Source organism: Spodoptera frugiperda, chromosome 19 (genome assembly GCF_023101765.2).
Source record: "Spodoptera frugiperda isolate SF20-4 chromosome 19, AGI-APGP_CSIRO_Sfru_2.0, whole genome shotgun sequence".
NCBI classification, from domain to species: Eukaryota; Metazoa; Arthropoda; class Insecta; order Lepidoptera; family Noctuidae; genus Spodoptera; species Spodoptera frugiperda.
In genome coordinates, this window is record NC_064230.1 from 3943949 (window position 1) to 3956657 (window position 12709).

A 12709-nucleotide genomic window follows, 5' to 3' on the forward strand; every position below is an offset into this window, starting at 1 on the left:
GATATTTGATTTGTCTGGACTTTAAAAGAGACTATGACCTCTGAGTTTGTTTCGGCATTACTTCTCAGAGTAGTCCGATAGTCTAGTTATTTCAGAGCTTGACGTGTAAAAGTGTTAACTTGTAACCTATTTTCAAAAATAAATATCATTTATCAGGGTAGTTAATGAATGAGCCGGCTCGACCGGAGTGATACCACGGCCACACAGAAAATCGACGTGAAACAACGCTTGCGTTGTGTGAGTGAGGTTACCGGAGGCCCAAATACCCCTTACCCAATCTTTCCAATCCCTGATTCCCTAATAACCCTTAAATTCCAAACCCCTTAAAAGTCGGCAACGCACTTGTAATGCCTCTGGTGTTTTGAGTGTCCACGGGCAGCGGCGATTGCTAAGCATCAGGCGATCCGTCTGCTCGTTTACCGGCTTATATATAAAAATAAACCTAATTGGTTTATTTTTATTAAATAAGCCGGTATCTACGTTAAACTTAACCGAATTATAGCAAATTGCACCCGTTTTTACCAAATTACAGGAAATAATATGAATTTCCGTGTTAAGAACTTCTTTGTGATTCGGAAGCCTTAACATTCACCTATTTGACCCTGATAAAGTTGTTTTTGGCAGTTATTATAAGGACACGCTACATACATACGAATAAAATTACCTTTAAATATAAGATAATAGCAAACCCGGCGAACTTCGTTTCGCCACCAATGATTTTCCCTGTTTTCCTGCTTTTCTCTTGACTTTTTCCTGAATTTTCTTTGCTATAAACCTCACGGAGCCCGAGACCTTTCCAACGAATGCAAAACCGTGGAAATGGGATTGTGATTTCTAGAGTTATAGCGTCAGGAAGGAAACCCGACTTATTTTGAAGCATGGATGTTTCACACAAAAAAATTTGAATTGATTAAAACAAAATTACTAATACCGTCAAAAAGCAAAAATAAAAAGACATTGTCACTTTAAAATATACTTAAGTAACATTATGGAATCACCCTACTTTAAATAAAATAATCTTTAAAACGAGTTATACCAGTATTGTGTGACCCGCTCGCGCAGACGATCGCTTACTTAGCTTGTTGACAAAATGCATAATCAAATCATAATAAAGTTGTTTCTCCTTACTTTATTATTGTTAATTCAAGTTTGTAAATCCCAGTATTATATAGGAGATAACCGATTCAAATATTTTACTGAAGTGTTTTCATGGAAGCAGATTAGCTACGATTTTGATGGGATTAAATGTAAGTACATTTCGAAGTTATAAGTTTTTAAACTGACATGGTCACTAGATCGCTTCACTTCAAGCTTCCTTGTGCGAACTGCTAGGGAGTGGAACTCTTTGCCGGAGTCTGTTTTCTGATGGGTATAACCTGGGTGTCTTCAAAGCCCGAGTGAATAGGTTGCTTATGGGCAGACGTGCTCCATCGTAGGCCGCATCATCACTTACCATCAGGCGAGATAGCGGCCAAACGTCGGCCCATTTAACATAAAATAAAAAATAGAACTTGAGACCAGGCTTACTCCGGTTCTCGAATCCGAAGTTTCGTTTAATCTTCGGCCGTATGTTTTATTGATTTACTAATAGAATTACTTGAAATAACGTTTTATTTTTAATTTCATATCAAAACCTATTTATTTATCTTCATTTAATTCGTTCATTTTTGTTCACGAAAGTTCGCAATAAATAGAATTGTAGTATGCAATCTGCGAAGTTTTTTCGTTCGTTCGTTCGTTCGTTGAATTAGAGTAGGCCCCCAGTTCATCCGTGATCAATCAGTGATAGGAATAGGTAGTGCTTATTAGTCTAAACCTTAAAGAACAGAAAAAATACGAAGGCTTCCTTAGTACTATATTTTTCCCGGACCACACTTAAGTACAAATTATTTTTGACTGCACGATTGACGCGGTAGCTGGACAACCGGCTGCCGTGCAACGGGTAGCAGTTTCGATACCCGCCCGGAACAACTTTTTGTATGATCCACAAATTGTTGTTTCGCGACTGGGTGTCATGTCACTGATGACCATGGCGCTTGCAACAGTGCCGAAATATGGGTAACTCATTGACATAAATAAACATGGTAAATATCCCGTCTCAAGTGTTTGAAGCAATAGAAACAATGTAACCAAGAATTGTATTAATTATTATGTTATCGGCTTACTCACGTAACGTTTTGACGAGGAACTCGACTAGTTTCAAGCCATGCTAGAGGCTCATATTCATGAGCAGCATTACACGACACACGACGCGGCGATTGTCGCACTGCTACTGGCGATTCGAGCTACGCGCCCATCGCGCCCTCTGCCTGGAATCGCGCGTACTATCCGGCGCGCGCGACGATGTTGGCTCGTTAGACTCGCCCGCCGGCGGCTGCGCAGGTGTTGGGTTCGATTCTCGGGTCGACGCAAAAACGGTGTTACATACCGCGCTCACTGTGTCACACTCCAGACCCGCAACATTGTAGGCTGACGCAGATTGCAGACTTGGCTTCCAGGCAGGAGGTAATGCCCAGCCACCGTCTCTGTTGAAGTTGGGACGACGACTTATTTCGATGGCCTCACGTACTTTCCGTGGTACGAAGTATTTCTCCCTCGCTAGTACGGAGACCTTGTCGAAACGGAGGAAGTGAGTCGTGCCCGCGCTACAAGCATGCTCGGCTACTGCCGATGTATGGGTGTCCCTGTTCTTCACACTGCGTATGTGTTCCTTGAGTCTGGTTGTGATGTTGCGGCGAGTTTCCCCGATGTAACTCGAGCCACAGTCGCACGGTATCATGTATACCCCGGGAACTGCCAGTGGATCCTTATCCTTAGGCGAGCGTAATAAGTTCCGTAATTGACCGGGTGCTGATCGTCCTGATGCTGTATCTTCGGCGTAACAGGTGTCCGATGGTGTCGGTTACTCCTTTCACATAGGGTAAGAATGCTGGAGTCCGCTCCGCAACTGCCGGTCGTCTTTTACATGATGAACTCGCCAGTCGAGTACATTGGCGCCAGTTGTACCCATTTGTTTCCAGTACCTGTTTAAGGTGATCAAGTTCCGCGTCAATGTACTGGGGATCACACAGGTTCAGTGCCCGGTTGATTAAAGTACGGGGAACAGAGGCAAGGTGGGAGGGATGATGGTGTGAGTCGGCTCGTAGGTACCGGTCCGTGTGTGTCGGTTTACGGTAAACCGTGTGTGACAGGCGGCCGTCCGTTTCACGCCTCACGAGCACGTCTAAGAACGGTAACATTCCCTCTTTTTCCTCCTCAGTGGTGAACTGAATACTACCGTGCACCGAGTTTAGGTGTCCCACGAATTCAGCCACATGTTCCCGGTTGATGACGGCGAATACGTCATCAACATATCTCCACCAGTATCGCGGGCGCACCGGGGCGGATGCTAAGGCTTGACCCTCAAACCACTCCATATACATATTAGCAACCACTGGCGCTAGCGGCGAACCCATAGCAACCCCGTTCACTTGCTGGTAATAATCCCCTCTCCACAAGAAATAACCTGTTGTCAGGCAATGGCTTACACAGTCAATGTATCCAGTAGGTAAATCTGTCCCGCTCAAAGTTGTGGTGATAATATTTATTGCCTCATCTACTGGAACATTTGTAAAAAGTGATGTGATGTCGAAACTCATGATTATCTCTTTTTCTTGGAGTTGGATATCAGCCAATAGTGTGATGAAGTGACGGGAATCCTTCACATATGAGTTCGTTTTCCCAGTAAAAGGTTGTAATATAGTTGCCAGATGCCGCGACAGTTTGTAGGTTGGTGCATCAATCTGACTAACTATAGGTCTCAGGGGCCAGTTTGGTTTATGTATTTTGGGCAAACCGTAGATCTTGGGCGGTGTAGGGTTATGAGGGCGTAATTGTGCTACCAAGTCTTTGTCACCTAGGCCTTGCAATAACTTTACAGTTTTTGTAGTCACCCGGGCTGTCGGATCGTATGACAGTTTCTTGTAGACTGAGGTGTCACTCACCATTTGCGTGATTCTCTCTTCATACGCCTTGGTATCAACAACCACAGTCGCGTTGCCCTTATCAGCTGGTAGCACAAGAATGTCCGGATCGTTACGCAGATCGCGAAGTGCAAACATTTCTTCCCGCGGTATGTTACTCTTGGGGGAGTTTGCGTCGACCCGAGAATCGAACCCAACACCTGCGCAGCCGCCGGCGGGCGAGTCTAACGAGCCAACATCGTCGCGCGCGCCGGATAGTACGCGCGATTCCAGGCAGAGGGCGCGATGGGCGCGTAGCTCGAATCGCCAGTAGCAGTGCGACAATCGCCGCGTCGTGTGTCGTGTAATGCTGCTCATGAATATGAGCCTCTAGCATGGCTTGAAACTAGTCGAGTTCCTCGTCAAAACGTTACGTGAGTAAGCCGATAACATAATAATTAATTTAGTATGTCTCACGAAAGTTACAAGAATTGTATTTTGAATCAGATTGAAAAAGAGTAACCAATGGAGTTTCTTGCTCGGGTTCTTCTCCATAGTAATCTACACTTTGGAATGAGCAACTAGAGGACTGACCGACAGACAGACGTTATTAATATTATTATATTTGCTTTGACGTTCAAAAGTGCCTTCCTGGTCTATTTGAAATAAATAATTTTGACTTTGACTTTTGACTTTGTATATTATTGTATTCGAAGTGTTGTGTTGAAGCTATTTGTCATACTAATATGATTAGAACTTAAGACGGGATATTTACCATGTTTATTTATATCTATGAGTTTCTGACATAAATAAACATGGTAAATATCCCGTCTCAAGTTCTAATGTTATCGTTGAAAACAAGCCAAAGGCTTGAGGAAAACATTATAATATTATTAATTCAAATGTACCTGTTTGCCTGTTTGTGTTTATACAGAATGCAGATCACTTCTAAATTTAGTTTATAGTATCTTTATAGTATTTTTTTTAGTTTATTTTTTTATGAAACATCGAGCAGACGTATAACCTGATGGTAAGCAATCGCCGCCGCCCATGGACACTTGAAACACCAGAGGCGTTACAAGTGCGTTACCGGCCTTTTGGGTGTTAGGAATTTAAGGGTTTTTGGGGAATCGGGGATTGGGAAGGGGTTTAATTGGGCCTCCGGTAACCTCAGACACACAATACCAGCGTTGTTTCACGTCGGTTTTTTTGTGAGGCCGTGGTATAACTCCGGTCGACACGGCCCATTTATGCTGAAGCATGGTTCTCCCACACTTAAAAGTTGTTAGTGTCGACGTTTGGTCGCTATCTCGCCTGGTGGTAAGCGATGATGCGGTCTACGATGGAGCACGTCTGCCCATTACCAACCCATACACTCCGTCCTTAATAATAATAAATCTTCTCATTTCAGATACTAAAGATGAACCAATACAGAAGAAAGTGGGCGGTATCTTCTTCAGGGATGACGTAGAAGAAAAGGACCAGTTCTTCAAACAATACAACAATATACCGATTGGTTTCGAGGTGTATAAGCAAAAAGTTTTTATCACTGTACCCAGAAGGCGATATGGTAAGTTATATAAGTACAGTATGGAGATCACTCATATGATTTAAATGAAACTACAAGTATTACTAGTCTACAGAAGCATCATACAACTAAACATTTTAACGAAAACAGAACAAAACAAATAATTAAAACGAATCAAGTATTAAATTCTGTGTGAACAGCTCCATGTTCCTTGAGCACAGAAGAGCTGTTATGTTGTAGGTTGTCTAGGAATGTTACGGACATGCGACGCAGCTGTTGCAATGCCGTATTTGTTGAATATTGAGAATTAAGAATGTTCTAATTAGTTCAATGCACTTTTTGGTTTAACTACTGGGCCTATTTCGATCATTTTTCGTATATTGTCAAGCCAAGACTTGCTAACAAACTATAACAAATATGTGGTTTAAATTAAGTCATAAGAGATTTCCTCATACGGTATTATTACGATAGAATAAAGTTCCAAATAGGTTCTTCTAAAGAGGTCCTCCATTGGATAACTTTTCTGCCCCAGTGGCCGTGGTTCTGCGAGCTCTGTGCTCTGTCCACTGCCACTTCAGCTTGCTAATGTGTGCGCGTGTGTGCATGCGCGTTTGCGTGCGTGTATGTACATATGTGTACAGTTAATAAAAGGAGATACAGAGTCATCATTCATGTGTCTAACTCTTCAGAAAATAAAATTCTTTTTTAATAAAATTCCAGGGATCCCATCGACATTGAACGTAGTGCCGCTGGTAGCTGGTACATCACCACTCTTGAAGCCATACCCAAATGCTGAGAGCATAGACTCCTTTGTATCCGTCTACCGCCCCCGTGTCGACTCCTGCGAAAGACTGTGGATGGTGGATACTGGTCTTATAGAGGTACCTAGTAAGTATACCATGGTCTTTTAAAAAGTAGAGGGATAGATTGTGTGAGGTATAACATGAAAGAGAAAGGAGTTCGTGATGTGATGAGCACACGTTGATTTTGACTTGCTTATAAAGAGAGAAAGGCGATGGGAGTGTGACCGCACGTTGCGTATTTTCACATTGATTTTTCAACTTCACTTCACAGCTTCTTATCCCCGAAGAGGTAGGCAGAGGTGCACATACGATACATATTGCCGCTATACAATGAACACCCTCTTTTTACCATTTTTGTTTTAAGTGCCATGTAATACGGGGTAAGCTTATTGACCTATACTTACTGGGCGCGATTCCAGACTCCTTGCTACCACTGAGAAATTTTGGAAAAACCGAAAAAATCCCAGAAATACTTTATTGATTTTGGCTGATTATTATTTTGTTCTTTGGATAATGATAGTAATGTTTTAAATAAAATGTTCTTATTTCAGATAATTTCGAACAGAAGAGGGCTCCACAGATCATAATATACGACCTGAAGACTGACACAGAAATATTAAGACATGAAATACCCATGGATGTGCTTGTCAATGGGACTACTTCAGGTAAATTGGAAATATGTTTCTGTACACTTAGCATGTGTGGCTTTGTGATAGTTACTATTATGGCCCATCCTTTTTCAATGTCACTCCTTTTATCCCCGAAGGGGTAGGCAGAAGTACAAATTACGGCACATAATGTACTTTTCACTACTTACAATTTGTATTATAAGTCCCATGTAATAGGGGGTGAGCCTATTGCCATATAATGTACACAAATCCAGACTCCGTGCTACTACCAAGAAACTTTCGAAAAGGCGAAAAAAGCCCAGCTATACTTTGCCTGACCAAGGACTTTACCCGGAGACCCCTTGTCCGGCGGTCACACTTGCGACCACTCGACCAACGAGGCAGTCCTTTTCATCCTAATATATAATTTCTATCTCTTTCAGGTCTTACATCAATAAACGTAGATGTTTTGCCCTCTCATTGCGACGACGCCTATGCATACATAAATGATCTAGCCAGAAATGGCTTGATAGTGTTCTCTTTAAAACAGAAATCTATATGGAGGATTAGTCACAAGACTTTCAACTATGATGTCGGAGCCACAGACTTCATGGTGGCACGTGAGTTACTTTTTTTTATAACTAACTAGCAAATACGGCGAACTCCGTTTCGCCATCAATGATTTTCCCTGATTTCCTGCTTTTCTCTTGATTTTTTCCTGAATTTTCTTTGCTATAAACCTCACGGAGCCCGAGACCTTTCCAACAAATGCAAAACCGTGGAAATCGGTTCGTGTGTTCTGGAGCTATAGCGTCAGGAAGAAATCATTGGTGGCGAAACGGAGTTCACCTGGTTTGCTAGTAATTTCTAATTAGAAGTTTGAAATCGCCAACCCACATTGAGCAAGCGTGGTGATTGTAGGGACACATTGTATGATAGGAAATATGATCGCGCGACGTATGCAAAAGATATGATGTATGCATGTGTGTAGTGACGGCTGCGCCCGTCTAATAAGAAATTATTTAGTCGTGAATATACGGTCCTACTGGAACTACGTCTTTCCTTTTAATAACTCATTAACACCTAACCCTAAAGTGATTAATGCTCTAACCTTGTTCTTGTTCTTCTTGTTGTTGCCTTTGGTCAGCAGTGGCCACCTATAGGCTGTTGATAAAGTCAAAGTCAAAATTATTTATTTCAAATAGACCGAGAAGGCACTATTGAACGTCAAAGCAAATATAACAATATAAAAAAAAACAAAATGTCTGTCTGTCGGTCAGTCCTCTAGTTGTTCTATTTGCTCGTTCCAAATTGTAGATTCCTATGGAGAAGAACGAGCAAGAAACTCCATAGTTTACTCTTTTTCAATCAGATTCACAATACAATTCTTGGTTACATTGTTTTGTTGATGATGGCGACGATACTGATGATGATATTCTTTCAGAACACACCATCAACTGGAAGGATGGTCTCTTCAGTGTGGCCCTCTCAGACCCTGATGATACTGGTAAAAGAACAGCGTACTACCATCCCTTCATATCTACCCAGGAGTTCTCTGTCTCCAATAAGGTTTTGCAAGATAAAAATGCTGATTTTGGAAGCAGTTATAAGGTATGTAGTTTAATTATTAATACTTCAGAATTTGACAACAATTTTTGATGGTATAAACCGGTACACTAGCAGACGTATAACCTGATGGTAAGCAATCGCCGCTGCCCATACACATCTGTAATACCAGAGGCGTTACAATTTTATTACAAGTGTGTTGCCGGTCTTTTGGGGGTTAGGAATTTAAGGAATTTAAGGGTTGTTGGGGAAATCGGGGTTTGAGAAAATAAGGAAAGGGGTAATTGGACCTCCGGTAACCTCACTCACACAATGTAAGCGTTGTTTCGCATGCTATCACATTATGCTTTCTTTCTCGGTCTAGCAAATGGCAGTTCTAAACTTCTAAATGACAGAAAGAGAAAGTGACTACACGGTTGGTGCGGTGGCTGGGCAACTGGCTGCCGCGCAACGGGTAGCGGGTTCGATTCCCGCACGGAGCAACTCTTTGTTGTTTCGGGTCTGGGTGTCATGTGTATGTGAACTTGTATGTTTGTAAACGCACCCACGACACAGGAGAAAATCCTAATGTGGGGCCACGTTTTTTTTTTAAGAAAAAAGGGTGATGGAAAAAGGCGATTCGGCGGTGACAATGAGGTTCAACCCTAAACAGACAGGGTGTGAGTTGACGTGGGTGATAAGATACTTTTTATTTTACAGTTAGAAGGAGTGCGAGGCGCCTTCTCCCAGAGCGGATCCCACGACTTCCACAAAGGAAGCAAAGCGCTGTTCTATGCGAATGTAGCTCAAGATGGCGTCATGTGCTGGAACACCAAGGTGCCTTTAACTACACAGACCTCTATAGTGGTCGCTCAGAGCCATACTAAACTGGTTTATATTTCAGGTAAGGATACGTAAAGATCAGAGATTTTTTATTGTATAAGCCGGTAAACTAGCATAGGGATCATTTACTCTGATGGTAAGCAATCGCCGCCGCTCATGGACATCCGAAACACCAAACGCGTTACAAGTGCGTTGCCGACCTTTTGGGGGATAGGAATTTAAGGGTTGTTGGGGATTGGAAAGATTAGGGAAAGGGGTAATTGTCTCCGGTAACCTCACTCACACAACGAAACACAACGCTGTGGTTGTTTCACACTTTTTGTATGTTTGTAAACGTTATCACGACACATAGAAGAAATCTAGTGTAGGGAAACGTTTAGAAAAATAATGTGACGTTTCAAATGTTCCTGATTTAATGAAACAATGGCTTTGGTTTTGCCTTCAAAATAGTTTTTTACGATGTCATACAAAAATGTTCTTTCAAACCGTTTGAACTCAAATTAACCTTTTCATTACCTAATATTTTATTTCCAGATTTGAAAGTAATAGATGACGAAGTATGGGTGCTGGTGAACCAAATACCAGTGTTTATATACGCACAATTTAACACCACGGAGACCAACTTCTATGTACACAAGTAAGTTAAAAACATTTTCTATCTTTATACAGCCTGATATTTCCTCAGAGAAACTTTTTACAAAAGAAAAATAACCGACTTCACAGAAGAAAATCGGTTAAAAAGAACACTAAAATGGTCAAAATAACTTTTGATTTATGTATGTCTGTTTGTGAGCGATTATCTCGCGTTTGGCTGAGCTGATTTAGATGTGGTTTTCAGCATAGTATTTTTCAGACTTAGGAAAAAATTTTACAGATATCAATTGACTTTTAAAGTGGTGAAGAAAATTTTTAAATGTTTTATTTTTATTTCAGGGTCAAAGTTTCGGATCTCATCAAGCACACTGTTTGTGACAAATAACTTTAACTAATAAAGCCATTTTCTTAATTTTCTATCTATTTATAAGTTTAAATTAAAATAAGTTACCGAAACGACTTGACTACATCGATTTATATAATTTTATTGTATTATTTATTCCTAAACGTAAGCGTCTACAGGCCCGCATCGTACGCATTCCGTATGACGTCATCAGTACGCATCGCATGTAGACATTGCTGATGATGCGGCCGATGCGGATCAGTGGACGCAGTTGTATGAGTTTCTGTACAAGACAAACTAAAATCCGTTGTGTGCGATGTGGGCCTGTGGACGCTTACCTTTTATACCTAAAAAACATCTAACGTGATCTAACGTGAATAAAACAAAAATAAAATATGTTTTTACAATGTTGTCAATCAATGTGTTATGTAAATAATGATCTAGATTTAATATTAATTTATGTATGAGTCATTAATAAATAATTATAATTTTTATAATAATTTGTTTTATTTAAGACGTACTGTACCTATTGTGCATTCGTCAATAAAATTGCTGCGCGTAAAATTTGCTACCAATGCCATCAGACCAACACAGACGGGGCCCAGTAGGGCTGTTACCTGATACAGTGCTGCAGAAGTCTTAAGGGGTTGTCGGGACTCCGGCTCGAAACGCAGCAAAGAGAAGAACTGGGGCGGTTTTTAGTTAGTAAGAGTTTGACAGTCCCTTCCACTTCGCCCAAGGCGGGAGAAATCGTTGGATGATTTCCCCCGTCAAAAAAAGAACTGTCAATGGTAAATTTCTAGTACTTATGATAAGTAGTCCTCTAATAAATCCTCCCTTCCCATTTTCTGAATGTAATTTTCTCCATTAAGTGGGATTAAACTAATAAATATTAATCACTTGTTTAGTATGCATTGGATGTTAATTAGATTGTTAATAGATAGTCAATGAGGCGTTAACCAATAAATTAGTAATAAATTATCATCAAACCGTCAGGTTATTAAGGAAAACATTATCGTGAATTGGATTTCCGCACGACCGCTTGTCGCTGCGCTGTTATGGGTAAACAGCCTAACTACCGTACTTAGACTCATTAACCCAGTCCTTATAAAGGTTGCCAGATAACTTGCCAAGATTTTGTTATCATTATTTTCAAGAAAATTACTTTATTAACTAAAAATACGCGGACGCAGACGTTCAATAGTCAGCGCAACGTCGCCGCGTCTGCGCACGATACTTGTGAGGATCAATCCCTGTGAGATTGGCGGAACTTTCTTATTATTTAAAAAAAATATATTGCCAAGTTACGTGCCGAAGACTATACCAGTTGTTTTCGGTAAAAAATCGTTACTAAGGAATAGTTTAAGTAATCATTTAATATCTCTGACTACGGCAGTTACTGTCTTTTCACACGTTCCGGTTGCCGGGTACCCGGTGGAGCGTCGCGTTACTTGAAAATCCCTACATAGTATAAAACAAAGTCGCATTCTCTGTCCTTTTGTATGCTTAAATCTTTAAAACTACGCAACGGATTTTCGTGCGGCTTTTTTGATAGATAAAGTGATTCAGGAGGAAGGTTTATATGTATAATACATGCATAATATATCACAATAAATTGCATGCCTCCTATATCCGGAGCTGCAGACTACCTAGCGGGTTTACCGGGGCTCCGGCTCGAAAAGCAGGAGTAGGAACGGGGTGGTTTTTAGTCGGTAAGAGCCTGACACTCCCTCTCGCCTCGCCCAAGGCAGGGGAAGCCATTGGATGACTTTCCACATTAAAAAAATGCCTCCTATATCGAACTAGAGTAGAGACCTCTTAGTCGACAGATACACTTATGTTAACTAAACCAACGGGATAGTATTAATCGAGGACGGCCTTCCAAAAAATTCCTAGGCCTTTAAAAATAAGTTCCCGTTAACTTGACACAGTTAAATAAAACTAGTAGATTATGTTAAATATAAATAAATAAGTATATCTATCGATAACCTCTCATAAAACTAGGTAAACGATCAAGGACGATAGGGTTGGGCTTGAAATATCGATGTTTTCTTATCGATATCGATAAAACATTTGGTTTATAATACTCTCTTAGTTGTAACTTGTATTTTAGTAGTTACAATAACAGAGTTTTTATAAAAACAGTAGGCTGTGTGATGTCGCCGCGTCTGCTCATGATGAAGAGTCCCTCTGTGACTCGAAACTAGTAGAGCTTCTCTCCATTAATTTACGTGAGTAAACCGTGATTTTTAGTTAATTTTGAACTTTTATTTTTGTGCAGGACAATGCATTATAAGATTGTTAGGGTCGGTTCATATCTGACGGACACAGCAGACAAATGTATAGAAAAATACTTGACCGTTCACACTCAACCGATGATACGCTCGACGACATATTACGTCAGATATTAATGTATTTTATTCTTATTGCCTTGTTGGTTGGATCTGTAAAAAGTCAAGTAAAACTAATACGTTTTTTTAAATTCTCATAGAAGTAGAGTTTGA

At 40.8% G+C, this 12709-nt stretch overlaps 1 protein-coding gene across 1 annotated transcript; it reads left to right on the forward strand.

The window, feature by feature from the left end:
- The first annotated feature begins 1024 nt into the window (after nucleotides 1-1024).
- Nucleotides 1025-10367, forward strand: LOC118281155 (L-dopachrome tautomerase yellow-f2-like). The gene is made up of 9 exons (XM_050700959.1): nucleotides 1025-1247; nucleotides 5353-5511; nucleotides 6190-6357; nucleotides 6824-6937; nucleotides 7324-7500; nucleotides 8325-8491; nucleotides 9146-9329; nucleotides 9803-9905; nucleotides 10202-10367. The coding sequence occupies exons 1-9, from the start codon at nucleotides 1091-1093 to the stop codon at nucleotides 10245-10247; spliced, it is 1275 nt and encodes a 424-aa protein (XP_050556916.1). The 5' UTR covers nucleotides 1025-1090; the 3' UTR covers nucleotides 10248-10367.
- The last annotated feature ends 2342 nt before the right edge of the window (nucleotides 10368-12709 follow it).

Coding starts and splice junctions, on each gene's coding strand:
- LOC118281155 (XM_050700959.1), top strand. CDS start 1,091: ATGCATAATCAAATCATAATAAAGTTGTTTCTCCTTACTTTATTATTG. Junction 8,492..9,145: donor ATTTTGGAAGCAGTTATAAG/GTATGTAGTTTA, acceptor TTTATTTTACAG/TTAGAAGGAGTGCGAGGCGC. Junction 9,330..9,802: donor TAAACTGGTTTATATTTCAG/GTAAGGATACGT, acceptor TTTTATTTCCAG/ATTTGAAAGTAATAGATGAC.